Raw genomic sequence first — 27,134 nt, 5'->3', positions numbered from 1 at the left:
TACATTTTCCTTAAAAAAATGTAGGTTTATTTTCCACTATATTTTTTAGATCGAGAAATCTTTTAATAACAACATAACAACCTACAAGCCTTCAATATTTCATTTCATATTTCACTTTATCATAAAGTCCACTTATATATTCAATATCTACATGTGAGATATAATGATGAAATAAGAAAATGAGACAAACACGCATATCTGCGTGAAGATTTATTTCTATACAGATGGAAACCTCAATCAAGAGAAAAAGGATTCCTAAAAATCTAATTACAATCTAAAATGATGATACATATCTACACTACCAAGTAACAATGAAAGAATAGAGAATCAAATGTGCCATCAAAATTGCTATACACAGCTAAAGCAGAGACGCAGCAGCTAAAGAAGGGGGAGTCGAAGACTGCGTGTCTGCATGCTAAAAACGATCACCATTCACCACCACCATCGCTTCTTTTTCTTGCTCTCTATCTCAGGCAATTCTACAGGCAAGAAATGGATGGCGATAAGGGCATTGCTCGTTCCAAGACGTGTTTTAAACAGTGATGGATGGTAGAGAAAACTACTAAATTTCAAGGCGCGTTGAGTAAATATTTACCTCCTAATGGATATATCGAGTTATAGTGGACCTCAGCCCAGAAGCTCAAGAATATAGCTGCATTTAGAACAGAGGATATATATAATATAAGTCAAAGATGATGCAGGAGCACATTGTTTATACAACGGCCTAGCAAACGAGTAAAGTTTAGCTGAATTTGTTGGGGGAGAAGCGAAACGAAATGTGTAAATATAAGTTAAAGAACTGAAGCAGAGCTTACTTCTATTAGACTTCTGTTCAGTTTGTGGAAGGATCTCGATGTAGCATGTATCCTTAAATGATGTAACGACGAACATTTTTATTCCAAACTGCCACAAAATATGACGGTTACACTTTTATTTGGATAGAACGATGCAAGAACACTGCATATGGAAGCAAAAGAAATGAGCATATACCCAATCTGCAGCAGCCTGCAATGTGACGTGATCACCCCATTCCCCGTTCCTGCAATCATGCAAAGTTGATTAAACGAGTGGCAACAGATGTGGCAGCATACGAGCTAACAGAAAAATTAGAGTATACTAGGTCAGAAGGGTACTCTACTTGCTCATTTTCTTTATGTAATCACCATAAGCCATTGGGACATAATTTTCATACAAGTCCGGTCGTAACTTCAGCTGAAAGTTTGCAGATAATAAGTAAGGCTGTTATAGTAAATACGGTTTCAAGGGAAGGACCGCAACTCTGATTAAATTGGCAAACAAACCTGGTTGACTACTTGTTCTCTTACAAATTTGTGACACTCTGAGGTCCGATATATTTGATCAGATAACGAACGGAACTGCAGAAGAAAACGAAAGGCTTGCTACGGTTATGAGAAGACTATGAAGCCTAATAAGATAACTAGCAACAAGAGTTATAATCAAGAATAATATTATACGTGAAGATACCACCAACAACAATTTGATTTTGACATACGAGAAGACAACAATGTCTTAACTCAAAGCACGCCATATATTATCGACTACAGGATGGTGCGAGATATTAAAAATGATCAACCTGACAGTTTCCGTCTCCTGAAATCTTGAGTTCAACCAACTCATATAATTGCAATCTGATACAGACAACAAAAAATGCACAAATTAGAACTGTAGCACATGGGAGTGGTTTACTGCACATATTGTGAAATCCAACGATTTCAAATTATGTTTTGCTTAAGCATGATATGTATTGACTCTAAGAGAGCTCCAGCATCACAAGATTATGTTGAAATGGTATAATCGTAAAAGTTAGGCACTAATTACTCTAAAGGTATCACATTGCACAAGAGAAACAGACATTACTGAAAATACGCAACGACGTGAACAGTGTATAAAAGAAGGCAAGTGGGAACTTTGCAGATAAAACCTATCCAAAAGCCTTTGATGGTCTGACGTAGCTTCATCAACGGAGGGTATCTCACCGTTGATTTTAGGAACATGCTGTAATGGTGACAAGCACAAAGAAAAACATAAGGTCAATACATCATCCCTTTGAACACTCTGCCAGTGGTAAAATGTAAAAGAGGAAAACCATCTTCTTATTCAGAGCGAATTATGCTAACTTACAGGAATTGGAACCAACTGGTTCAGCCTTTTCCCCAATTCACCATCGATAACTGAATCATTTTCAATCTCCGGTAAGGTATCCTGCCACTCTGCCGGCAGTTAACTAAGGTTAATAACAGAGAAAAAGAAATACAATTCTAGGAAACATAATATCAGAGTTTTCCCCTACCAGAGCTGAAGTGCCTTCCTGAAGGTCCGAGCCAATTCTGAGCAAGAATCGATTCTTTCTGATGTTGTTCTCCAGAAGATACAGATCCTCCAGGTGCAGCATCAAGTCTTGACAACTCTTCCTGAAGAGCTTGAGCAATTGCCTTATCATTCTCCACTACAGATTCCACTGTAGTACAAAAGCCCACCTTCAATGTATCAGTCGTCGATTTGTCCTCCACATAACATGTCACAGCTGGTGGAGAGCCATTGTTTCCTAATGAGCAAACATCTATGAGGTGAAGACCCCATCGTACAACATCGGGATCTAGATCATACATAATTCTCATAAAATTTCTAGAGGGTTTTGCTGAAGTTTGACAAGATGTTTCCCGAAAAGAGTATCTTGTGTAGATCGATGAGTTAGTTAAGCCTGGCCTTTTTGCTGGAAAAAAGAATGCAGCTCCAGTTCAGAATACATAAATCACCCATACCACATCATCATATTAGATTGTATAACCACAATCACACAAATCAGAAAGAATAAATGATAATTAATATGTATACATAGCAACTCTAGAATGCATCTTACTCCACAAAATGATCATCAAAGGAAAAGAGATAACGGTTCACTTCACATGAACCTGATATCATCCTTTCTCAAAGCCTGAATGGAACAAAGCGCATCTTTGAATTTTCTCTTCGAAAATAAAGATACCCTGAGTTTAAGTTCACTACTCAAGTGATGCTCAAAGCTTAGCTTGCGTACGTGAATCCATGGTCTTGTACATATGATGCCATGGAAAAAGAATGTTCTAGAACATAGGAATAAGATCAGAAGCACATACCCAACATATCACCAAATATAGCCGTCTTTCTAGAATCATGCAAGCACTACGAGATAAAGCTTCAATTCATTATGATAACTACCCACATAGATGACCAGACGATCCAACTTCAACAAGGATAAGTCTCGACCGACAATAAACCAGCATCTTAACCAGGGGGGCTCAAAATGTAGAAAATATAGCCCACTAAGCATGTTATATGCGTCCACCCCTGTTTTTAATGTTCGAAAATTCAATAAACCCTCCCTAGCTGCACTCGACTGCGTAATATAAAGTTCCTTATAAGTTATCAAAGATTGCAAATGGTTTGAGCACTGGAGAGAACTCAGCAACCATATATCACCATCCATGATCCTCTTATCAAATGGACAAAGGATATTACATGAGCCGCATGAACACTAACAAGTTCGATCACAATCCCGCGTCAATCTCTGAAAACATATGTCATAGCTTCTCTATTTTTCATATCAACAATCCCCCATTGGAATAAGCAGAAATTCAGAACGATGACACACAATTTTACATATCCCAATATCAATTTATCTTGATTCTCATCCTCTAAACAAAGAATCGCAAACCCATACAAAAAAAATCCAATCCTTAACAACCAAACACGAGCAAGATTAACTTCAATCACAAACTGTTGAAAAAACCTTAAACCCACAACCACAACAATACAGAAAAAATTACCGTTTGATCAAGAAGAAACAAAGAAATAATAAAGATTTCCCACACGTTTAAAATCGATGTTGAAATTAAAGAAAAAAAGGCGTGTGGAATTTGTATAGCCAACCTTTGAATTCGAAGCGAAGCAATCAGATTCCCAGCGGTAAATTAGAATTAGATAGAATATAAGATATGAAGTTCTATAACTGTTTTCCAACAACGCCGAAACGCCGCCGTTTTATCGTTATCAAAGTGGGAAACGGAAACGTTAAAAGAGTTGGCGGGTAGGCCGCGAGAAACGCGAGCGATCGCAGCCGTCCATTCCAAAATCAAAGGGGACACGTGTTGGTTTCTGAGACGTATGATTTATGTGCGTGCATGTCTTTGGTCGGTGGCTGGGTGCATCGTTTAAGGTTTTACAAAACCAATGCGATTTCGGCGGATTTTAGGCAGAGGGTTTGGTGATATTTAGATTTTAGGGATTTAAATGTAATCTACAATCCGATATTAATTAATGTTTCTTTTATCTCATAGTCCAATCTTATAGTGCTATACTATCATTAAATATTTCTTGTAATATAATGAACCAAGATACAAAATAAAAATATATTTTTTGTCCACGAAAAAATTTCTTAGGAGGAAGTGATACGAGTTTGAAGAAAAATAATGTTGAATGTATTAAAAATAGTGAAAATATATTTTAATTAGTATTTAAAATTGGTGAAAATGTGAAAAATAAAAATAAATGAGATATTTATAAGTGGTAAAATATAGTTCGAAAATAGATATAAAGTTTTTTTGTAGGCGTCTCAAAAAGAAAAAGTTGGAAGTTCTTTCATGGACGAAGGGAGTATTATTTTATCATATATATATTATATTATTAAATTTGTTTGAGATTTTTTTGGTGGTGGTTAGTAAAATAAAACCGTAGTAGGTGAGTTTATATATAGGTTCGTAATGTAGGGTTTAGGGACTATCAATCGAGTTTGGATATGAACTATTTGTTGAGTTGTGGTTTAGGTAAATTTTGAATTTTCATAAGTCAAAATTAAACTTAACACACTAATTTTTGAGTTGTTGAACTTTCGTGCTTATATTATATTATTATATGACATGATAGTCACGGGTGCTTAATTTGCACTTTAAATTTTACTATTTTATAATTAATCATTGTATATAATATTGTTGTTGCATTGAATATATATTACACACTTATTATCAATATATATAGAGCTTGCTTCTATGGAAAAACTCTTATAAGAATAAGAAGTAAGAAGTAATCTAATCCCTTCATTTCATAAAAATCCAACATTTGAGATTAAATTCGTCAAATCCGTTTAATGATTAAAATATGTCTTGAATTTAATTTTATTGCAATATGGGACAATAACCATATTTTATTGGGAAAACAATGAGTTGTTTGATTCTTTTAGGATTATTACACTATACTCCCTTCGTTCTACGAATCTTGACACGTTTTCCTTTTTGGGTCGTCCCACGAATCTTGACACGTTTCCTTTTTTGTCAATAATTATTACATTCTCTCTCCTACTTTATCACATTTATTATATTCTCTCTCCTACTTTATCACTTTTATTACCTTCTCTCTCCTACTTTATCAATTTTATATTTTATTAATTACACACTTAAAACATTAATCTATAACTCCTTAATTCCCGTGCCGAACTCAAACGTGTCAAGACTCGCGGGACGGAGGGAGTACTAATTATTGGGTGTTCATTACAAAATAGCTTCTAAAAGCCCATTCTACTCCCAAAAAGCCCATCCGTTCAGCCCAAAAACTGAATTACCGGAAACACACCTCCCCATTTCCAAACCTCACTTCCACTTCCACTCTTCCCTTCTAGGGTTTAACTCCCCAAATGCGAAGCTGAAATTCAAATTTAATCACTGTCAGTTTTGAAATCTCTGCATTGATTGAATCGGAGAAGGAAAATGGCGTCGACGTTTATGCAGCAATTCGCGAAGAAGAAGACCTTAGTGAAGCGATCGTCGAAGAAGTATTTGGAGGAGGCGCTGTACAAGAAGCTGTTCAGCGATGGCGGCGAGGAGAGGCACGTGAGGGCAAAGGTGAACGAATTTCTGAAGTCGCGTAAAAGTGCTTACAAATGGGAGGTTGGCCGCACCGTTAAGATTCTCCGCGGCCGCAAAATGTACGGACCCGCAGCCAAGGTAACTGTACAGCTCCTTCAAGCTGCAATTATGTTTTTGTGATGTATGTGCACGAGTGGTTTGCTGGTATTTTGGAATTTTGATTGGGTGGGCTGTTGATCTTTGTTATCGAGCATTGGAGCTTCTGTTTCATAGTGTGTGTAGATCAATTTTACAAATTCAGCTTGCCTACTTGTGTGTTTTATCTTGATTGATGATTCGGAGTGGATGGAGCTAGCTTTATGTGAAGGGGAGTGCAAAATGTGAGTTGGAATGAATTTTTTTGAAGAAACAACTGCAGTAGTTTATTTAGAACAGCAAACAAATTGAAGAGAGTTGTACTATTATTTGAATCCCCAGACTCGTGACGGAGAGTGGAATATGTGAGTCGACATATATAGTTAAAGTGAAACAAGCAATGTAGTTTGTTTGGAACAGCAAACAGACGGACGATTCCGACTAGTGTTTCAATCCTGGGACTCGTGAAGGAGAAACTGATCTTAAATTGATTAAGGTTTGTGAAGAAGAACTTGGATCATTGTTTCTAAGGGATTTTTTTTGAGAATATTGTTATTATCAAAGAAAGAAAACACATTCACACGCTAGCCCTCTAGGTAACTTGAACCCCCGATCTATTAGTTGGAGGGGAAGCATCTTACCAATTGTTTCTAAGGGATTAAAGATTGTTTGGAGCCCTGAAGTGACACTACATTTTGAGTTGCAAACAAAATGGCTAACCTGCTTGCTCACATTTTTCCTCGTTTGTAGCTCGATTCTTATCTAAACACGTACTAGATTATCTTAATCCGGCATTTGTTTTCTGCAGTTGTCCGAGACTATGGAAAAAAGAGGTATGAATAAAACAGTGAATGACCAAGCTATTCATCTTGATCTGATTGCGAAAAGCAGAGGGATTACTGCTGCCGAGGACTATTTTGTGGCTCTGCCGGAATCATCAAAAAATAATCTCACTTACAGCACTCTTCTCAATTGTTACTGCAAACTCTCAATGACTTCAAAGGCACAGACTATATTTGAGAGGATGAAAGAACTTAATTTGGAGATGACTTCCATGCCGTACAACAGTCTCATGACCCTGAACATGAAAAACGAGCTGCCACAACTCGTCCCTGGACTTGTCAGTGAAATGAAGGAGGCTGACGTCATGCCTGACATTTACACCTACAATGTGTGGATAAGGGCTCTTGCTGCTATGGGTGATATTGCTGGGGTCGAGAGGGTTATTGATGAGATGAAGAGAGATGGTCGAGTTGCAGGTGATTGGACCACGTACAGCAATCTTGCATCTATCTATGCTGATGCCAGACAGTTTGGTAAAGCTGAGGAGGCACTTAAGGAACTGGAGAGCAGAAATGCACGCAGAGAACTCGCTGCTTACCAATTCCTGATCACACTGTACGGACGTACTGGAAATCTGCTTCAAGTGTACCGAGTGTGGCGTTCATTGAAGCTAGCTTTTCCCAAAACTGCAAATCTGAGTTATCTGAACATGATTCAAGTGTTGGTTAAGTTGAATGATCTACCAGGTGCTGAGAAATGTTTCCAGGAGTGGGCGACTGCTTACTCAACTGGTAGCTCGACTTTTGATATCCGTATTGCAAATGTCCTCATCAGCGCTTATCTGAAAGAAGGTTCACTCGAGAAGGCTGACAAGCTGAGAAGGCATGCCAAGAGGAGAGGAGCCAAACCCAATGCCAAAACTTGGGAGCATTACATCGACTACTATCTGGAGAAGGAAGAGTTCAAATCAGTTGTGAAATGTGTCAACAACGCTGTCACAGCTGGCAGGGGGAACGGAGATGAGTGGACCCCGTCACCTGAGGTCGTGGGGGAGGTTATGCGGCACTTTGAGCAAAGCAAGGACGTTGAGGCCGCTGAAGGTTTCTTGAAGATCTTGAAGACGTCAACAGACGAGGTGTTCGAATCATTAATTCGAACTTATGCAGCTGCGGGGAGAAAGAGTCCCATCATGCATCGCAGGGTGAAAATGGAGAAGGTGGAATTGAGTGAAGAAGGGAAAATGTTACTGGATGAAATATCTGCAGAATGAGATTGTTTCAATTTTGTATCTTTTTCTGTTAGAGATTTATCTTTCAAGAGGTGGTTTGATCTTTTTCAAGTGCCATCTTAGAAAATTTGCAGCTGATTTTTTTTGGTTATAACTCTCTTTACAGGAAACTTTTGTAGCCCTCAGAAACCATAAATTGGAATAATGCTTGGAATAATTTCAGATTCAGAGCATTTTTCTGTTAAGTTTCTACCAATCATTATAGTATCAACACTACAAAATTTAAAAATAAACAAAATTCGGTTTATGTTTATTGTGTTTGTGCAATAATCTTGTCAACACAACAAAGTTAAAATAATTTTTCATAGTGTAATTATAGTATCAACACTACAAAATTTATTTCAATATTTATGTATAGAAATAGTCGATGGACTAACTTTTTCATCTTATATACCATCCGAAGAAATCTCCAAATACTTCTTTATCCAGTTCCAGCCAAATTGTGAAAGGCAAAAATCTCTTCTACACACTAAATCATAGAAATCATACAAAAATCAAACAACAACAGAAATTCAAATACTAACATCTGTCCTCCCAGCAAGATCCTCAAGAGTGAGATTCATAGTCTCAGCGGATCCCTTCTTCACTTCCTCCCCGCGAGCCGCCAGAAACTCCTCGACACTGCTCGGTTCTCCAAACCATCCCAACCGATCAGCGATCAGGTGCAGATTGTCGCAGCCATTGCACCTAGCAACGACCACGCCTTTGTCGTACGATTCACGACAGGCCGTCTTGAGGTTTCTGGTGTCGCAAACTTTGCAAGTGAACATCATGACAAGATCATGCCTCTCAGAAACCTTCAAGTTGGATTTCACTTGGTGCTTTACAGCAGCCTGATCATTTGTCGAACTGGGGACACACCTGCTCGTGCTCTGGTCACTGTTCGAGCTGCAACTTCCGTTTTCGGTTGGACTTTGCGCAGACGGAACACTGGCTTCTGGGAGAGACTGGAATCCTCTGGTATACTGCTCGTAGTTGCGAGAGAATGAGTTTGGAGAAGGATGAAACTTCCTAGAGACATCTGCAGCATAGAAAACATAGATAAGTGATTATAATTTGCTTTTTCGCATTTGAGAAAAGAAAGAAAATGTAATGCACCACACATTCTTTAACAGAATTCAATGTTCTAAATCAAGGATTACATAAACATATTTTTTCCCAGATTTCTTCACCATTATTGCCACGGTGAAACAGGTTAATACAATGAAAAGTCATTCCTAAAACATTTTTCCTAACTTAAATTCCATGTTCAAAGAAATGTTAATTGTCTTTATCAGAAGAACATAATCTAAGTCTCAATCTTTCAAGGACAGAATCACGTTTTGCGTTTGTATAAGTTGTACGTAACACAGATTGATATGAACTCAAATAAGAAGCAGCTATGCAGATGGCAGCGACCATAAACATCGAGCGGCTCTATACATAGCATATTAATATACAAGGAACGACGATACATTCTAAATGGCCTAAATATTCTTAATTTCTGTTTCTTTCTGAATCCACAGAATGAAATGAAATGAAATGAAATGTAAAGCATTAAATTGATTGTGCAACTGACCCACAGATACCAAATATATCCACAAAATTGTATTTAAGTTCATTTTAGTATGATATCCTCTTTCCAAAATCAAATTTTCATACACTTAAAACTCTACTTCACTCAAATTTTTATTCAGTATTTTAAATGCGATATGATCACATCAAAAGGTAGCATGAACTTTCTTTACCAGAACTAAAAGTAACTAAATATCCACAAAATTGAACACCTCAGATTATCAGGGGAAATTTAATATTTATATTTATATATATATATATATATATATATATTTACATAAATTTCCAGCTTTGTCTGCGCAAGGGGCAAGAAGCACCACCAATAGAACAAATTGAGCATAAAATTAGGTCAATTTCTGCAACAAAATGAGCATAAAATCCTCAAATTTCACCCAAAATCTCATCTCAGTTGGAGGAAATCCAAATTTTTGATCGAGATATCTCTTTTAAAACTCTAATTAGGAAGTCAAACATTTAAACAAAACAAATATCACCAATCACCTTCAATCCCGCACAATTCACACAAGAGTAGATTACCTCTCGGGAGTGGATTCTGTGCATATTTTGCAGCCATGAGAGAGAGAATTCGCCGCGCCGCCATTGCAGTAGTCCCTTCTTTTCTTCTATGTCTGTGTTAGCGAGTCGAATAACTTGCGCAAAAAGCAGGTTTCCACCCTCTCTATAAATATACGCATAAATGAATTTTTTTATAAGTAACCGCCGTTAAAGTTACGCTTCTCAGAAGGGGAAAGTGTATGCAAAAGCATGCGCGAACCTATTGTTGCGCATGGCCGACTTAACTGAACCTAATATACGAAAATAATCGTAAAACAGAGACGACTCCTTACCGTCTCGATTGCTTCCACCAATAATCTGCTGTATTCTGGTGTGGTCGAAATCGATCAGCTCCTCACTGTGTCTGTGTTCACTTTGGATTTCTCAATAGAGACAACGTTCTTCAATTTGATCCAAAGCCAGAGAAGAGGGACAGACAGGTGATAGGCCACAGTGTCGTCTCGATTCATGATTTATTTACTATTTTGAGTCTGCCTAACCCCTCATCCTTTGGCAATATTGAAAAGAAAAAAAATGCTATTATTATTATTCTCTCAAGAAAAAAAAAAAGATATTAGTATTATTATTATTGGTGTGCATGTGTTTAATGCCTAAAGTCTATATTATTATCATAGAATCATTAGGAATAATTCTATTTAAATTAAAAACTTCCGAAAATAGATAAGTACGGAATAATATATTTAGAGTAAAAAATTTTGAAGTAGCCAAAATGAAGCATACAACACAATTTATGGCCACACATTGAAAAAACATAAATTTTGATCATTTTTATTGATTTGGACGTTTTTGCCCTTAATGAGGCGGACTGGGTAGGATCAGGCACGCGGGTCGCGTGCCGGGTCGGGTTAGACACTTATGGCACTATTAGTGCCATAAGTGCCATCGGAAATCCAAAATAAAACCAAGTAAAATAGTCATTTTGGCACTTATGGCACTAATAGTGCCATAAGTGCCAACGAAAATTCAAAATAAAACTAAGTAAAATGGTCATTTGGGCACTTATGGCACTAATAGTGCCATAAGTGCCATACGTGCAGCACAAATACAGAAACAACAACATCATTTAAACCCTAAATGGAACATCTAAACCCTAAATGGAACATCTAAACCCTAGGAGGAAGTGTGCACTTATGGCACTTATGGCACTAATAGTGCCATAAGTGCCATACGTGCAGCACATATCAGATCAGATCTGATCTGCCGCCGCCGCCGCCTCATCATCCGCCACCTGACCAATCCCTCCTCCACGCGTTTCAGAGGATCGGATCTCCTCCACCGCCGCCGCCTGATCCTCTACTCCGACGAATTCTGCCGCTGACTTCTGCTCGGCGCCGCTGCGATCAGATCAGCTCCGCCGCTGCGATCAGATCAGCTCCGGTGACTTCTGCTCAGCGCCGCTGCCGCGTAGCCGCTGGAGAAAGAGAGAGGGAGATGAGAATGAGAGAGGAGATAGCGCAGCCGCTGGAGAGAGAGAGAGGAAAGAGAGAGAAGGGTAGAATAGTCATGACATACAAAAAATAGCTAAAATTTATGTTTTTTCAAATGGTGGACAAAATTTGATGTTGTATGTTGAATAGGGCCATTTGGCCCTATTGTTTCATATATTTTAGTATAGCTAAATATATCAAACTAGTAAATAGGAGTACACTGTATTATTTAAAATTTAAAAAATCAATCTTGGTGTTTGAACAAGTAGTATCTATAAATTATTTTTGCATTTTTAGCAAATCTTAGTGTTTGTCTTTTTAAATGTACTACTAGTTTGTTGCCCGTCGAATTTCGACGGAATTCATTATTATATATAAATTTTGTTAATAATTTTAAATATAAATTTAATAATTATACAATATGTGGATTATGAACTTCGTTTATGTACTCGTATTCATTTTAAACTCAACTAAAAGTGATTTTACTACTCATTCTCATTTTAAATTCATAATAGTAATATCTGCTAATTATCCGAATATGCTTAAATTTATGAATTATCTAAATAATCAAATATAAGTTTTTACGATATTAGTTGTGTATCTCAATAAAAACTCATAACATTTCAAAATAAACATTAACAATAAATAATAAAAGATTAATAAATAGAGAAAATTTACGTAAGTATGTAGATAATTATTTATTTAGATTCTACCATTAGTGAAGTCTTCCACAAAAAATAAATGTGGATTCCTGAACATCTATATGTATCATGTATGAGTTAACAATAAATGGTATGAATAATAAAAACTATATAATTTATGCACTTATTTAAAATTTATATATTTTTACTTGTGCCAAACCTAATTTAAAAGTAATTTTAATTATTCGCCTATCCAAACTGACAAACATATGAGAGAGAGTTACTCTCTTTCCAAACACATAGAAAATAATAATCCGTTAATTATCTGGACTCATTTAAATTTTATAAAATATCTAAATAAACAATATAAATTATTATAGTTATTGGTTAACTAACTCAATAAAAGCTTACAATCTCAATGACTTTCTGGACATTACAAAGTATACATTTATAATAAATAGCATAAATTATAAAAGATTAAAAATTAATTTATAATAAATGTAGAAATTATATATTATATGAAATATTTTTAAAATTTATATATCAGTCATGTCGCAGACCCAATTCAAAAATATTTTTACTACCGGTTCCCGTCAAAACACGTATAGTAATATTTGCTAATTTTTCTCAAACTCGTTTAAGTCTATAAATATCTATCTCTCTTTCCAAACACATATAAAATAATATCCGTTAATTATCTGGACTCATTTAAATTTTACAAAATATCTAAATAAACAATATAAATTATTATAGTTATTGGTTAACTAACTCAATAAAAGCTTACAATCAATGTCTTTCTGGACATTACAAAGTATACATTTATAATAAATAGCATAAATTATAAAAGATTAAAAATTAATTTATAATAAATGTAGAAATTATATATTATACGAAATATTTTTAAAATTTATATATCAGTCATGTCGCAGACCCAATTCAAAAATATTTTTACTACCAGTTCCCGTCAAAACACGTATAGTAATATTTGCTAATTTTTTTCAAACTCGTTTAAGTCTATAAATATCTAAAAAGTCAAATATAAGTTGTTACAATAATTGATTATCTGTCTTATTGAAAATCAAAACATTACAAAGTAAATATTAATAATACCTAGTATAAATAATAAAAGTGGCTGGTACCTTTCACTATAATTAATAACACACTATCAACTAAACATTTCTTAAAACTCATGTCAACCAATTTCATAAATTAGGAAATTATACAATTTACGAAGCATGTTTAGAATTTATATACCTGTACTCATCTCATAACTGATAAAAAAATAATTTTATTGCTTGTCCTTTTCCCAAACTCATATAATGATACTGCTTACTACCTGAAATTGTTTAAATTTATAAATATTTAAATAATAAAATATAAATGGTTACAATAATTGATTATTCATCTCAATAAAATTTTGACATTACAAAGTAAATATTAATAAATTGTTTAAATAACACAAATAAAATACGCTCTTTGTCATCTTCTAGGAAACCATTGAGTAGCATGTTTCCTTATAACTATCTGTCTTTTAGGTTGTAGTTCACCTTTCTAAAATTATTGTAATACATTGTGCCTCTAACGTGATTCAATAGCATCTTAAGTTGATAGATTTTCTTATTTGACGAAGGAACATGATGGAAAAACCTTTTTCTCGCTTTGTCCATTTAATTGCGCTAATTTAAATTTGATCTATTTTCGAATTGCTATTGTAATCATAATTGCAAAATTAAAAAGCTAATACAACGATTTAAAGTCATATAATAAACAAAAAATATATAAAATCATGTTATCAAATACTCCCATTACTTATAAATACTCAATTGCGTGGACAATTGATAAAGCTATGTAATTTAATATTGAGAAAATTGAAAATAAAATTATGGTATACAAAATTTTTATTTAAATGATTAAGAAAAAAAAATCGCTTTGTCCATTTAACTATGCTCTTTGTCATCTTCTAGGAAATTATTGGGTAGCATTCGTTTTATTTATTTAGCAAATTTAATTGTTGGCCAAAATATTAGCCAAATTAAATTTTGCAATAAAAAATATAATTATTTATTTGACCTACTAATTAATTGGTCAAATTTAGTTGTTGCTGAATTTACTAATCCTAATAAATACATGATTACAATTGGTGAAGTTTGTTAAAATTTCGATGTGGGATTTAAGATAAATAAATTGATTATCTCAATTGATGGAATTATTTTCCTAATACTGTACCACACTCGGGTTAATACATAAGGATGAGATTCGGTGTAAATCATTTTTATTTTATTAATTAGTTTGAGGCTAATCTGATTCACAGATTTTGATTATTAAATGAATTATTATGATTAGTTTTAACACATAATAATAGTTTTTACGTATATAATATTGCCTTTTCATGGTAATTAAATTTGTTTTTTGTATGCTGTAATTGTTTCTTTAAAGATAATGTTTTAATATATTACAATAACACTTTATTTTGAATAATCACGGATATATATATATATATATATATATATATATATATATATATATATATATATATATATATATATTAGATATATGAAAATTGATTAAAAATTAAGAAAAAAATAAGAATCAATGAGAATTGAGGAAAATTAGAATAGAGTGATTATACGACGCCACGTAGGATGAGATTTATTTTATATATATATATTAGATATATGAAAATTGATTAAAAATTAAGAAAAAAATAAGAATCAATGAGAATTGAGGAAAATTATAATAGAGTGATTATACGACGCCACGTAGGATGAGATTTATTTTACTTTTATATATATATAGATTTTGAACTTCAAATATATATACTTTGTACCCAAATCGGTTACGTTTCCTTCCTTCGTCTTTGCTCCTTTACTATTGAAGGAAAACACAACTTTTTCGATTATTGATAAGGATTATCAGCGCATAAATACATAAATTTTAGATAAATTCTGATTTTTAATACGAATTTTAAAAAGGGATTATAGCCAAAAAATACACGAACTTTGATAAAAATTGCAATTTTCACCTGAACTTTCAAATTAGCCAAAATATACCTGAACTTATATTTTTTGTTGTAAATTTCACCTGAACTTGTAATGACTGAACTCCGTCGAGGTGAAATTTACAATAAAAAATATAAGTTCAGGTATATTTTGGCTAATTTGAAAGTTCAGGTGAAAATTGCAATTTTTATCAAAGTTCGGGTATTTTTTGGCTATAATCCCTTTTAAAAAGTACTATAAAAAAATTCATCTACTTATTGGATATAAATTTATAATAATTTTTACACAAATTCAATTTTCGCTCAAATTAAAACTGACTTGACACATCGAGATGTCGATGTGGATTAATCAGAAGTTCATACTTAAACGAAGCTTGAACACTACAACCTCAAACTGGCCCCAACTCGAGTTTGGCTTCATCTAAACTAAACAGCGTTACTCGAAGTCAACGAACCAAGCTCGAGCCCATACAAGCCCAACTTGAGTGGCTTGGTTGGAACTTGAGTCAATGTGGCCCACTCGTGAAGCTAACCTCTCAGGACTAAAAGGTTAGCCCACCAACACTTTATAAGTTGGCCCATTTGAACGCACCCACAATAGTCACTGGGACAATTATAGATAAGAAAAGTAATGTTGATTTTTTTATTTAATATTGTAAATTTATCAAAAAAAAAATGTTGATTTAGCTGTAGAGATGTTAATTAATATCTGAAATCATAGATCTCAAGTTCAAATACAATTTTTAAAATTATTTATTCATTCATAAAAATAGAAAATAAAACTCCCATCTTTTCTCTCTCTTTCTTTTTTAACTAAAAAACCTTCTGTCTAGTAACAACATTCTGTATTAAAGTTGGAACAAAAAACGAGTACCACACATGAAGATTTCAATATAATCATTCAAATATTTGAAAACCATCTGCTGCCAAAAAGGTTAAATAACCAACAACACCACCTATTAAAACATCTCCACACATAGTCACAAACACATATAGTTGAAGGCTTGAAGCAGGCCTCAATTTGAAGATGACAAACCTCAACCCAAGGTTGAACTATCACAACACAATTTTTACAACTACTAGAAATCACAACATTCATCATTACGACAATAAGTAGATTAAACTTCAAAAGCTCCTAAATCAGAATTTGGAACCATCATTTGCTTCAAACTCAACATGAAAGTAAATCGATATTGAATTGCTAGCCATGATACAAGAGATATAATCCACAAGAAAAGATTGGGAGTCCCATGATAAGGAAGAAACACATGAAAATGATCGTAGACCAAGTTCTTATTGACGTAAACAAGCCTTGTACGAGAGATCAAGATAACAAAATCGAATTTACCAGAATTCATCGTCACTGTCTGGCTAACTAATGCATCCCACATAACCAAAACTCTTATAAATCCAGATACTTTTACATTAGGTGCTATATTAATCAGTCAATCCTGACTTATTCATGTTACATAAACCTCTAATCACCTAACACACAAGATCACAACATATCCCTTTTTACCTCTCATTTCCTAACACGACAAAGCCAACTCCAGACCGCAGTTGGGATATCATTTCTATCATAATTCATCACAGCATATGCTTTGACTAATAGGTGATATATTAATCAATCAATTCTGACTCATTCGTGATATGTAAACCTCTAATCACAACAGAGCCAATTCCACACTACAGTTGGGATATTTTCAGTAACAAGGTCATCACAATATATACAATGACATGAGGTGATATTAAATTATTAATCAATCAATTCTGACTTATTTGTGTTATATAAACCTCTAAATGCCTTTTTACCTCTCATGTTCTAGCATAACGAAGCCAATTCCACACCACATTTGGAATATCATTTCCTACCATAATTCATCACAATATATAGTTCAGATAATATGATATGAGGTGCTATATTAATCAATCAATCCCGACTTATTTATGTTATATAAACCTCTGATCACCACGTAACATAACACACAAGATCATATCATATCAATAAAGCCCTTTTCAACTCTCTTCCTAACAAAACAAGGTCATCACAATTCACAACACCTTGATCATCAACTTCGACAAGACACACGATAGCTGTAAAACGCATCACGATAGCAGCTAAAAGCATAACGAAGCCCATTCCACACCACAGTTGGGATATCATCTCTATCCCAGTTCATCACAACACCTTCATCATCTACTTCGGCAAGACCACAAGAGCTATAACACATCACGGAATCTCAACACTCAATCAACAAGCAATGAAGCAAATACGAGATTCAATAACACAGAAAGATTTCATAACTCGATATGTCTTATAACTCATAATTCAACATGACAAGAAACAATAAACCTTCGAGGGTTTCGCGGAGCTCAAAACTGACGCCGCAGATCATCATTCCCCTCGAAGACGCAGTCGTATCAGAGGTTGATACCGCCGAAAGCGTGAAGCTCCTCGCCGCTCAGCCTGCAAATCCTCCACTCCGGCAAAATCTTCGCCCCCATCTGCTCGTAAAACTTAATGGCATTCACATTCCAATCGAGAACCACCCACTCCACCCTCCCGTACCCCATCTTCGCCGCCTGCGCGGCCACCGCCGACAGCAGCAATTTCCCGAGCCCCTTCCGCCGGTAGCACTCCCTCACGAAAATGTCCTCGATGTAAAACCCTGGCTTCGCCAGAAACGTCGAATAATTGGGGAAAAACAGCACGAATCCACCGATAGTAACATCATTCCCTAAAACATCGCCGCCGAGGGCGTTGCTCCTGAAACCATCTCTCTCCGGATCGTCGATCGGGAGGTCGAGGTGGACGGGTTTGAGAATAGGGTTGAAATGGGGGTTGTCGTTGGCGGCGGGAGGGAAGGGGGCGGACGAGAGCTCGAGCATGAAGACGGTGAAGGAGGTGAAGGGCGGAGGGGCGGAGGGGGGGAAGAGGGTGGCAGAGAGAGACTCCGTGGTGGCTTCGCAGAGATGGGTGAGGCGCTCGAAGACGGCCATTTGGTTGATGAGCTTGTGGATGTGGGGGACGTCGGCGGCGGTGGCGAGGCGGATGCGGGTGAAGAGCGAGTCGCCGGGAGGGGTGGTTTCAGGGAGGAGGATGGGGGCTTCGGACGGAGGCGGCGGTGGCGCTGCAGCTGCCATTTTTTGGAGGTTTTTGGAAGGTTCTTGAGAGAGAAAGTGAGAGAGATATTTAGTTACAGTAGAGCTTATGAGGGTTTTTTTTTTTTAACTTTTGAAGATAGTTTGAGGGTTTTAAGCAAAGGCAACTAGGCATTGTTTACTTTTTAGGATTAGTTTAAATAGATTAAGATAATAAATATGGTTATTTTTTATATGGGCATATTTTTTATTGTTACTATCTCAATTTAAATATTTTAAAAGTTCACCCTTAGAAAAATAAGGAATAATGTTTAAAAATAGAAATTGCATATTTTTAAAGAATGAGAGCATATATAACTATTCATAAAAATAGACATGAAAAAACACAAATTCTCATTGGCATATCAAATGCTCTATTCATGTTTTCATATCATTTATCATTAAAAAAATCAGCAGCACAAACAATATACTTTCTCATTCTATGCCCATCTTTTATGTCACTCTGATTGAAATATGGTTATGAAATAAAAATACAAAACAACCTCACAAACAAGCTAACAACATGAAACAGAACTTCCAAGAAACAGTAGCAATGTTAAATTTCCTGGTAACCAAATAATCAACAGCTAAAAATTCCAATTATCAATACAATTAAGATTTCAATGTTTTTGCATTGCACAGACAAAAAGTAGAAGGTTCAACAACAGATATAAATGGCTTACTTACAACAGTTTCATCTTCCTAACCTAAGCTATTACCAGATTAGATCGTACCTTACTGTCTTACACGATTCTTAAGCTCGTTCGCTCAAGAAATCTGTGACTCTGCTTACTGATAACACGTAAAATGATCTTCTGCAGGAGAAAGACGAGTCCCTACTTTGGCGGGCTTACGTAATGCCCGGTTTTCCTTCTATGCCGACTGAAATCTGATACGAATCTGAAGGTAAGACCGCATCCCTTGATTTTGCAGGCATACGGCCTTTCTCCCGTATGCACGCGTAGATGCTCAGTCCTCGCCCAGGCCCACTTGAACGACATCGTGCAGCCATCCCAGGGGCATTTCAGAGGCCTATCATCGTCGTGGACGCGCTGGTGTTGTGTCGCGTATTTGTGGGAGTTGAATTTCTTTCTGCACCCGTCGACGGGGCACTGGTTTCCTTTGTGCAGGAGTAGCTCTGCCTTTGTCCGAAACTTCATTGTGCAGCCGTCTAACTCACACTTATAACGTCCCTTTGTGTTTTCTTTCTTGTCCTTGCGAGGGACGGGCTGATCTGCAGCCTTCCTCGACTTCTTCACTGTCGGTGCTTCCTCGTCTGGCTCCCCGTTGTCAGTAGTACGAGTAGATGCATCTTCTCTTGCTCGAGGTCTCAATCCTTCACACGGACTTCTGGTAAAGCTGCTGAAATGGAAGCGATCATCTAATTGCAGGCCAAGTAGTTCTCTTTTCCTTTTCCTTTTGCTTCCAACTTCTGTATTAGGTAGGGATTGCAGCACAGTTTTGGAATCATCGACACCATTGTCCTGCAACGGAGAGGCGGTCTTGCTGGCTACATTCGTCTCACCTCCACAATTTTCAAGCCTCGAGGCAGAGGTTGTACGACTTGAAATAACTCTCTCTTGATCATCATCATCATCAATATCATTATCTCCATCTGTCTGTACACGCTGCTGACCTTCAGAACTCGAGGAATTTGATACCTTACTGTCCGCAGCATGTTGATCCGATGTTGCTTCAATCTGCTCGTCATCTGAAGAGTTTGAAGAGTCGCTGTGTCTAGATGCTTCTTCAATCTCACAACATCCATCAGATTGAACATTATCCGGCATTGCACAATCATTTTCTGCCAGCCGATTACAAGCTTCGCTTGGTACAGCAGCTTCATCGACAATTTCTCCCTCTCTTGGAACTTCATCTTCTGCAACATCATCCATCCCATTTTTATCTGTAGTGGAACCAACAGTCTCAGAATAATAACACCTCTCACTTTTCTGGCTGCCGCCATCAGCTGTCTTGATTTCATGACACAAACCACCAAATTTGTCCGAAGTAGTCTCAATCAGTGTGGAAGCAACAGTGGAATTTGCAGAGTGAGATTCAAAAGAAGAAGCCATCGGGTGTTCAGATGCCGTTTTCCCTTCAATTTCTACACCAGGGGTACTTTTGGCTATCTTTTCATCTGAAATATCTCGTGCAACGAGGTTATTGGAGCCTCCCCGGTCGTGCGTTCCTGCAGAAGCACAGACCTTGTATCTCTTTCTCGAATATTGGATAAGCTTATTATCTTTCTTAGCTGTTTGATGCTTTTTTCCCCTATTCATATCTACCTTGGCTGCTTCACAGCCGCGGGGAGGTTTACTTTGCAAGAGACGTTTCTGATGGCGCTTCGAGCGTAGTTTCCGTGACAGCCACTTTGTGTGGGATGCATCTAAAATAGGGGTTGCATCGTGAAACAATCCGCCCAAACTCAGTAAATGCCGAACATCTGCAGATGGAGAACTCCTTTTCATCTTCACACAATGCTGTAGATTGATATTCAACAGCGACGTCCAGTCTTCTACGCAGACAACTTGTTCTTCTCTGTCAATGGCAATATCGATCAAGTTCAGATCTTTGGGAGAAGCATTATCTAGCAGTATCTCAGTGTAACTGAAAGGAACAGCAATCTCCTCCGCAATGACCGCAGCATGGGCCTTTATTTTCTGAAAGTCTAGAAAAAATGGAACCGGAAAACGAATCATATAACATGAACCAGAACCAGCAATGAACATGCATAAACCAAAGACAGTTATTTACCTGAATGACAAATCGCAAGAACATTTGCTCCGCCTCTTGAACTCAACAATTCTTCAATTTCAATCGCATGCTCTAGGCAGAATATCCTTGGTTTTAGAGATACGTTAGAAAGGTCCCATCCCATGGCAATCTTTACTTTCGGCGAAACAGCTTCATGATTTGAAGATGGAGAGCAATCATGGTTCGAAGACCGACTTTTTTTGGCAGCTAAGGATGCTTTGACAACATGGTGGAGATCCTTTTTGCTTAACTTAGATTTCATCTTTGCATCTAGTAACAGAAAATGTCAGTGTATAGAGTAGATTAGTTCTATCTTGTCAGCATAACTTCAGTGTAGTTTTCTCGCAAAGGAGGACATTTCTTCCAATATAAATGCATAGATAGACTTTCATTTCAAGTACAAGAAAGAACTAATAAAACTAGAAATACTAGTAAGAAAAAGTATAACATATTCGAACATTTTGCTGACCATCTTCATAAGAAACAATCTTTAGCAATGATTGCAAGATCGAGAAACATGCAGCATAAGAAATTCATTCCATTGCATGCAGAACCAGAAATGAAATTCGTTTCTCAGTTTCGTTTCATGGAGTGTCGTTGCAGGCTATAAAATTCATTCCATTGCATGCAGCATCTCTCATTATTAAAACAAATTTGCAGCAATAATACTCATTACTCAATAACAAACAAGAAATGCAGTTGAGAAAAGAATTTAGATTTGGGGCCAAACCTTCAGTAGAACCTTCCACCATATTACAGGCACGAGCAGATTCCACAGAAACAGCAAGGGAATCGGCACGCAGAAGATCAATCGATGCTATGTCAGATGGTTGCACAACTGCCATAAATGGGAAACCAAGGATACCACAAGCTACACAAGGTAAAGTCCCGGATTCTATTTGAAAATCGTATGACAAGTCATCATCATCAAGATCATAACCAACTGAACTAATATACTTGCTCAGCTCGTTGGCATCATGTACATCGTCATCTTTCGGAGAAGAATTTTCTCCGACTGATGTCAATACAGAAGCATCTGCATCCTGGCAGAGTTCAGATTCTTTACTTGTAGATGGCAGTGAATCAACATCCCATAGAACTGCATGATAGCAGGAATTTCTTTGAAGAAGAATGGCCAGCCGACTGTTTTCATGCAAGATATCTTCTATAAATGCTCTCTTTACGGACAATTCTCTTTCTTCCTTTAGACGATCTCTTAAACGTGAGCTTCGTACCCCAGGCAGTAAGGATCTTGGTATTCTGCAATTCAGTCAGATCCATCCAATCAAAAGTTTGACCACTATAAATCTGAACCAGTCAGATGACTCAGATGTACTGTTACAACCATTATTACAGAAAACAGCAATTTGCACAATGTCAAGTAAATAAGTACGAGACGTGCATGGATGCTAATACAGCCAACATTCAGTTTCTATCAACAAGCAAAATAATGGAAATAGAGGCAACATCTACAGAGGACGAGAGAAAAATCTAAGAGTTATATACAGTCCCAGTACAAGAATTGTGCCAAATAATTTTATGAACATCAACCTAATGACCCTGCAGCTGAATTAAAATCGAATCCAGTATGCTTACCTTGAAATGAAAGACATGGTTAACAAGTACAACAGTTGCTGATGAGAAAGCATAGGAAGGTAATTCATGGCAGCTCTGCGAACAGCAGCTTCCTTAGCTATTGCAAGCCACTTAGATGTTCCAAAATTAGCAGCTTCTCCACAATTGAAACCTAATTTTGAATTGCCAACGCAATGATCAGGATATGCTACTTGCAGACAAGTTGCATTCTGCAAAATTGTGCAACTTTGCTCACCAAGAGAAGACATAAGCATTTCAACTTTGACTAATCCAATAATAATAATAATAAATAAATAAATAAAATTTACCATGGCTGAATCCTATGTGGTAAGCTCTTGGAAAAGTCACAACAAATTCACCAGGGTACTGCACCAGCCTAAGATAATGCCAGCATATCAGTTTTATATGGCTGAAAAATATGTACATCACAAAATATAGCTCATAACCGGACTGAGTAAGTCCACCATTCATCAGAAAACATGATAGAGACGGATGTAATTTTTGCACGAAAACCACCAACCTGCAGCACGGGATGCCCGATGCAACAATAATTTCTGGCGACAAAACAGTGGTCTTTTCCCCCAAGTGAGATAGAGCAACTGAAATCACAATATAATTGCATCTGAGTGTTTAAAAAAGTACAGAATAAGTTCACTTGAATCAAGGAAAAGAATGACAGTGTCAACAAACCAACTTGTCAATACAAATGATCATATCTTCAGTAACAAACATGTACATACCCAACCGATCAGGATTTCCTCCATAGGCATGAAGACGAATGGCTTCTTCGAAGTTGAAAGCATGGTCTCCTGGCACTGCATACCAAGTCTTGGGGGAGCCCACGTGAAGGAAATTCAAGCTATGAAGTTCGTGATCTTCTACATGCCAAGCAAACCAACTGAATAACATTCCAATATAAACCATGGGAGACGTTACACCAGGAATATCATCTGGCATGAAACGTGTCAGTGATCCTGCTGACCTAGCCATGACTTGCAAATTCCAAGGACTATTTGAAAGCTTCCATCCAGCAGTACCTTCCATCTCGCTCCTATCTTGAAAATCTTTTTGGCCAGAAAAAGAAGCATCATCATTGGTACGATGTGATGGTACAGAATTCAACACGGTCTCCGTACAGGAACTAGGTTTGTTCTGGCTGCCTGAATCTTTATTATCGCTAACATTATTCACTTTTTCTACTTGATCAATCTTGCTGTCAGAGTTACCTAAATTATTCCTGTCAAACGAGTTCCTCTTCCTCGTTTTCCTCCTCCTTCTACGTCTGTCAAAATAACGCAACAGTCCTTCAGGCTCACTAAATCCAGAGCCAGGCACATCATTAGCATACTCCACATATATAGGCTTCTCCAAAGTAGCTTTCCAGAACATGGTCTCAATAACTAGGGGATTGACATCCTTCACTACCCCCAGCGTACTCTTAGCGAAAGTCTTGGCCTTCGCCTCAAACTGCTCGAGTGTATAAACTTCCCCACTCTGCCAAACCTGCTTTTGAGCCCCAAGCAAGTGATCCCCGAGCGCCTCCTTCACCTTTTTCCCCTTCTCACAGCCCAATTCTTGCTGCCTTGTAGTGAACACGGCCCTATACTTTCTATCACAATTATTCCTAACATCACCATCTGTCTTCGACGACGAAACAAGATTCACATCCCCATCCAATTCCGGACACTTGGAAAGAGACTTATTCAAGTTATGAAGTACATACTTTCTAGACGGCTTTGGCAATGGCGGAATCACTTTACAAATGCCAAAAGCACTCGCCTCTTTCTCTATCTTAGATATGTAAGCAATTGGGTCGGCGAATTCAGTATCGGTCGGGTGGAATTCAGGCGCCAAAGGCAACCTCTCAAGCCATTTGGGTATTTCAACATTCTTCATTTTAGCACCCAGAAACTTCAAATCTTGGCATCACTTGCACTACAACACCGAGTATAAGCTAATGCACTAAACTATACAAGAGGAACTACTAAAGAAACAATTTGGACCGAAATTTTGTCATGGGTTTTCTATTTCCACTGAAATGAAACTACATTTGTTTCTTTAACCAATTCCCTTAACAGATACAAGCAGAGATTGACAACAATTTATGGAGCACGATAAATTCGACGTATTACAGCATAAATTGAGAACAGGAAAACCTCTATCTTCAACCGAATCGAGAAGGATTGGAGTTCCAATGCGAGCATGAATTTTTGAGGTGGAGGGGTCTAGGTTTTTTGATTTGGGAGAAAATCAGTGTGCGCAAGATAGACCGCGGGATTGTAAGGATGCGCAGTGGCTAACGTGAGCGCGGCGTGTATTTCACTGTTGCTAGGCTGTTGGGAGGTTTAAATTTATGTTTTATTAGTCGGGCCCACCGCGAATATCTTATGGGGGGTGTGCGCGGTGCTCGTAGCGCGCAATATAGCGCCGGCGACGCGCGCGGCAAATTATTTATTCGATATCCACTAAAATGTGATCCCATCAGCAATATCTATTTTGGAATAATCATCCAAATGCCTCTGTTTAATATGTTTAATACTCCCTCCATCCCATGAAGCATGACACACTTTTTTTCGATACGAGAATTAAGAAATTTGTATTTTGTGTCTTAAGTGTGGTAGGTGAAAAAGTGAAAATGTGAATAAAGGGTAATTTTTTTGTCATTTTAAAAAACGTGTCATGCTTCGTGGGACAGACCAAAAGGGAAACTGTGTCATGTTTCGTGGGACGGAGGGAGTACTATTTCTTTCTAAACCCAAGCATAGATTACTCATTAATTTGGGACTTGGAAGGTACACAAAATTTAAATTAGAATCTGAATGCTTGATTGAAACTATGACAGAAAATTATATATTTTGATTTTTTTTAATAAACTGTTTATTAAATTAGGTTAGTAGTAGTAGATCGTGGATGTACTACTTTCACTTAAAGGTATTGCAAATAAAATAATGGGTTAATTATGAAATTTATTCATTTTATTGTTCCATCCAATGTATTATAAATATTTTTTATAATACAAGCATATATATATATATATATATATATATGTGATTTTACATTAATATAGTGAATGTAGATTGCGGGAGTACTATAATTGAAAATATAATCAAATATACATAAGTACATACGCAATTGAATTTGAAAGTTGGCACTGTTGTACTAATTTTTAGAAGCAATTTCGATCAAACTGATTGTCGGAATACGATGAGTTACCTACCATTGAAATTTCCATCCATATTAAACTTTGATTTTGTAGTGATTAATGCCATGTCACCATGACAGAATCCAGCGAAATGTATCATTGGATTTGGACACGTAGGATTTCATGCGGCAAAATAGTAAAATGAGAAAAAAAAATAATACTTGAGTAATTTTAATAAATATTATGAATTTGTGTGCAAAATAAAAATTTGTTAAAATTTCAATAATTATATGCAATTACCCTTAATTTTGTAGTAAAAAACTAAAATAATTTTAATAAATATTATGAATTTTGTAGTTTTTTTTTAATTAATCACATAGAATGACACAATGTCTTACAACTCCAATCTAATTATCTGTTTGTAACACTATTTATTTGAATAAATAATTTTAAACTCGTTAATCTGAACCTAAGTCCCGCCCTTAAAATTAGAAAGATGACTTTATGTTAAAAGTTTTGGGCCTTAAGAATTTGTTTTCAAAAAAGATTCTGAATCTCTGATGATGACTTTAAACTTTTGAAGTAAATTTCATTCGGGTCAATTTTTATATACTGGGCTTTCAGTTAACAATTGAGGTAGGCCTTTTTGAATCATTTTTTTTTTCTTTTTAAAGAGGCAACAGCCAATCTCTTTCATTTATTTTTAAAAAGCAATAACAATTTATCCACAAACTACGTGGATAACGTAAACTATTGACCCAGTTTGTAATTTGATAAAAAAAAAAAAAAATACGGCAGAAATTTGCATTTGAATAATAGATAACAAACTTTAGTATCACTTAAATCATCATATTTCTCACCTTGAGTAAGATCACATACAATTTTTTTTTTTTTTTTTGAAAACGATCACATACAATTTTGACTGTGAAACATATATTATTCAACATTAATCGTTTCGACTTCCCAACCTATCGATTGTGACAGTTTAATTTGCTCGAAAAGCATTGAAGGTAAACTTTCATAATCTAATAAAACGATATCAATATGAAAAGCAAATATGTTATTCAACATTAATTGAAATATAATTAACATTATTATTAAACTGTGTTTTATTTACAAGAAAAAAAAATTAAAAAACTCTTGAAAGCACAAAAAAAACAAACAGATCATTAAAATCTTTTAACAAAAACTCATATGAGAAAATCATTAAAAAAAGAGCGCTTGTCTAAAGAAAGGGA

General features: G+C 36.1%; 5 protein-coding genes across 8 annotated transcripts; 1 reads left to right on the top strand and 4 right to left on the bottom strand.

The window, feature by feature from the left end:
- Positions 1-180: 180 nt before the first annotated feature.
- On the bottom strand, positions 181-4,079 carry LOC131005749 (OVARIAN TUMOR DOMAIN-containing deubiquitinating enzyme 9). 4 transcript variants are annotated; one of them, XM_057932808.1, is made up of 11 exons: positions 3,931-4,079; positions 2,312-2,734; positions 2,143-2,231; positions 1,943-2,016; positions 1,595-1,649; positions 1,302-1,376; positions 1,139-1,212; positions 991-1,039; positions 816-903; positions 596-652; positions 181-479 (listed from the first exon to the last, which is right to left on the bottom strand). In XM_057932808.1, exons 2-11 carry the CDS (start codon positions 2,637-2,639, stop codon positions 433-435), a joined length of 936 nt encoding a protein of 311 aa, XP_057788791.1. In that variant the 5' UTR covers positions 2,640-2,734; positions 3,931-4,079; the 3' UTR covers positions 181-432. The 4 variants fall into 4 exon arrangements, with proteins under 4 accessions (XP_057788791.1, XP_057788792.1, XP_057788789.1 ...); XM_057932809.1 differs by lacking the exon at positions 3,931-4,079 and adding an exon at positions 3,871-3,887; XM_057932806.1 differs by lacking the exon at positions 3,931-4,079 and adding an exon at positions 2,934-3,822.
- A 1,499-nt stretch (positions 4,080-5,578) lies between these two features.
- LOC131005746 (pentatricopeptide repeat-containing protein At1g60770) lies at positions 5,579-8,249 on the top strand. Its single transcript, XM_057932802.1, has 2 exons — positions 5,579-5,996; positions 6,802-8,249. The coding sequence occupies exons 1-2, from the start codon at positions 5,760-5,762 to the stop codon at positions 8,044-8,046; spliced, it is 1,482 nt and encodes a 493-aa protein (XP_057788785.1). The 5' UTR covers positions 5,579-5,759; the 3' UTR covers positions 8,047-8,249.
- Positions 8,250-8,399: 150 nt separating this feature from the next.
- LOC131005747 (uncharacterized protein C24H6.02c-like) lies at positions 8,400-10,761 on the bottom strand. The gene is made up of 3 exons (XM_057932803.1): positions 10,467-10,761; positions 10,156-10,297; positions 8,400-9,085 (listed from the first exon to the last, which is right to left on the bottom strand). The coding sequence occupies exons 2-3, from the start codon at positions 10,217-10,219 to the stop codon at positions 8,577-8,579; spliced, it is 573 nt and encodes a 190-aa protein (XP_057788786.1). The 5' UTR covers positions 10,220-10,297; positions 10,467-10,761; the 3' UTR covers positions 8,400-8,576.
- A 6,761-nt stretch (positions 10,762-17,522) lies between these two features.
- On the bottom strand, positions 17,523-18,598 carry LOC131005745 (GCN5-related N-acetyltransferase 8-like). Its single transcript, XM_057932801.1, has one exon. The coding sequence runs from the start codon at positions 18,402-18,404 to the stop codon at positions 17,682-17,684; it is 723 nt and encodes a 240-aa protein (XP_057788784.1). The 5' UTR covers positions 18,405-18,598; the 3' UTR covers positions 17,523-17,681.
- Positions 18,599-18,936: 338 nt separating this feature from the next.
- On the bottom strand, positions 18,937-25,206 carry LOC131005744 (lysine-specific demethylase ELF6). Its single transcript, XM_057932800.1, has 7 exons — positions 23,495-25,206; positions 23,275-23,353; positions 23,063-23,130; positions 22,755-22,905; positions 21,889-22,418; positions 21,159-21,428; positions 18,937-21,072 (listed from the first exon to the last, which is right to left on the bottom strand). Exons 1-7 carry the CDS (start codon positions 24,648-24,650, stop codon positions 19,238-19,240), a joined length of 4,089 nt encoding a protein of 1,362 aa, XP_057788783.1. The 5' UTR covers positions 24,651-25,206; the 3' UTR covers positions 18,937-19,237.
- Between the last annotated feature and the right edge of the window lie 1,928 nt (positions 25,207-27,134).

The sequence above is a fragment of the Salvia miltiorrhiza genome, chromosome 1 (genome assembly GCF_028751815.1).
Source record: "Salvia miltiorrhiza cultivar Shanhuang (shh) chromosome 1, IMPLAD_Smil_shh, whole genome shotgun sequence".
In the NCBI taxonomy this organism is placed as follows: domain Eukaryota; kingdom Viridiplantae; phylum Streptophyta; class Magnoliopsida; order Lamiales; family Lamiaceae; genus Salvia; species Salvia miltiorrhiza.
This window is presented reverse-complemented; position numbering and strand designations above follow the sequence as displayed.

Coding starts and splice junctions, on each gene's coding strand:
- LOC131005749 (XM_057932806.1), bottom strand. Junction 1,650..1,942: donor CATCAAAGGCTTTTGGATAG/GTTTTATCTGCA, acceptor TGTCTGTATCAG/ATTGCAATTATATGAGTTGG. Junction 1,040..1,138: donor TACATAAAGAAAATGAGCAA/GTAGAGTACCCT, acceptor GCATGATTGCAG/GAACGGGGAATGGGGTGATC.
- LOC131005746 (XM_057932802.1), top strand. CDS start 5,760: ATGGCGTCGACGTTTATGCAGCAATTCGCGAAGAAGAAGACCTTAGTG. Junction 5,997..6,801: donor TGTACGGACCCGCAGCCAAG/GTAACTGTACAG, acceptor TGTTTTCTGCAG/TTGTCCGAGACTATGGAAAA.
- LOC131005744 (XM_057932800.1), bottom strand. CDS start 24,650: ATGAAGAATGTTGAAATACCCAAATGGCTTGAGAGGTTGCCTTTGGCG. Junction 23,354..23,494: donor AGGAAATCCTGATCGGTTGG/GTATGTACATGT, acceptor TTGTGATTTCAG/TTGCTCTATCTCACTTGGGG. Junction 23,131..23,274: donor TCGGGCATCCCGTGCTGCAG/GTTGGTGGTTTT, acceptor GCATTATCTTAG/GCTGGTGCAGTACCCTGGTG.
- LOC131005745 (XM_057932801.1), bottom strand. CDS start 18,404: ATGGCAGCTGCAGCGCCACCGCCGCCTCCGTCCGAAGCCCCCATCCTC.
- LOC131005747 (XM_057932803.1), bottom strand. CDS start 10,219: ATGGCGGCGCGGCGAATTCTCTCTCTCATGGCTGCAAAATATGCACAG. Junction 9,086..10,155: donor ACAGAATCCACTCCCGAGAG/GTAATCTACTCT, acceptor TCTATGCTGCAG/ATGTCTCTAGGAAGTTTCAT.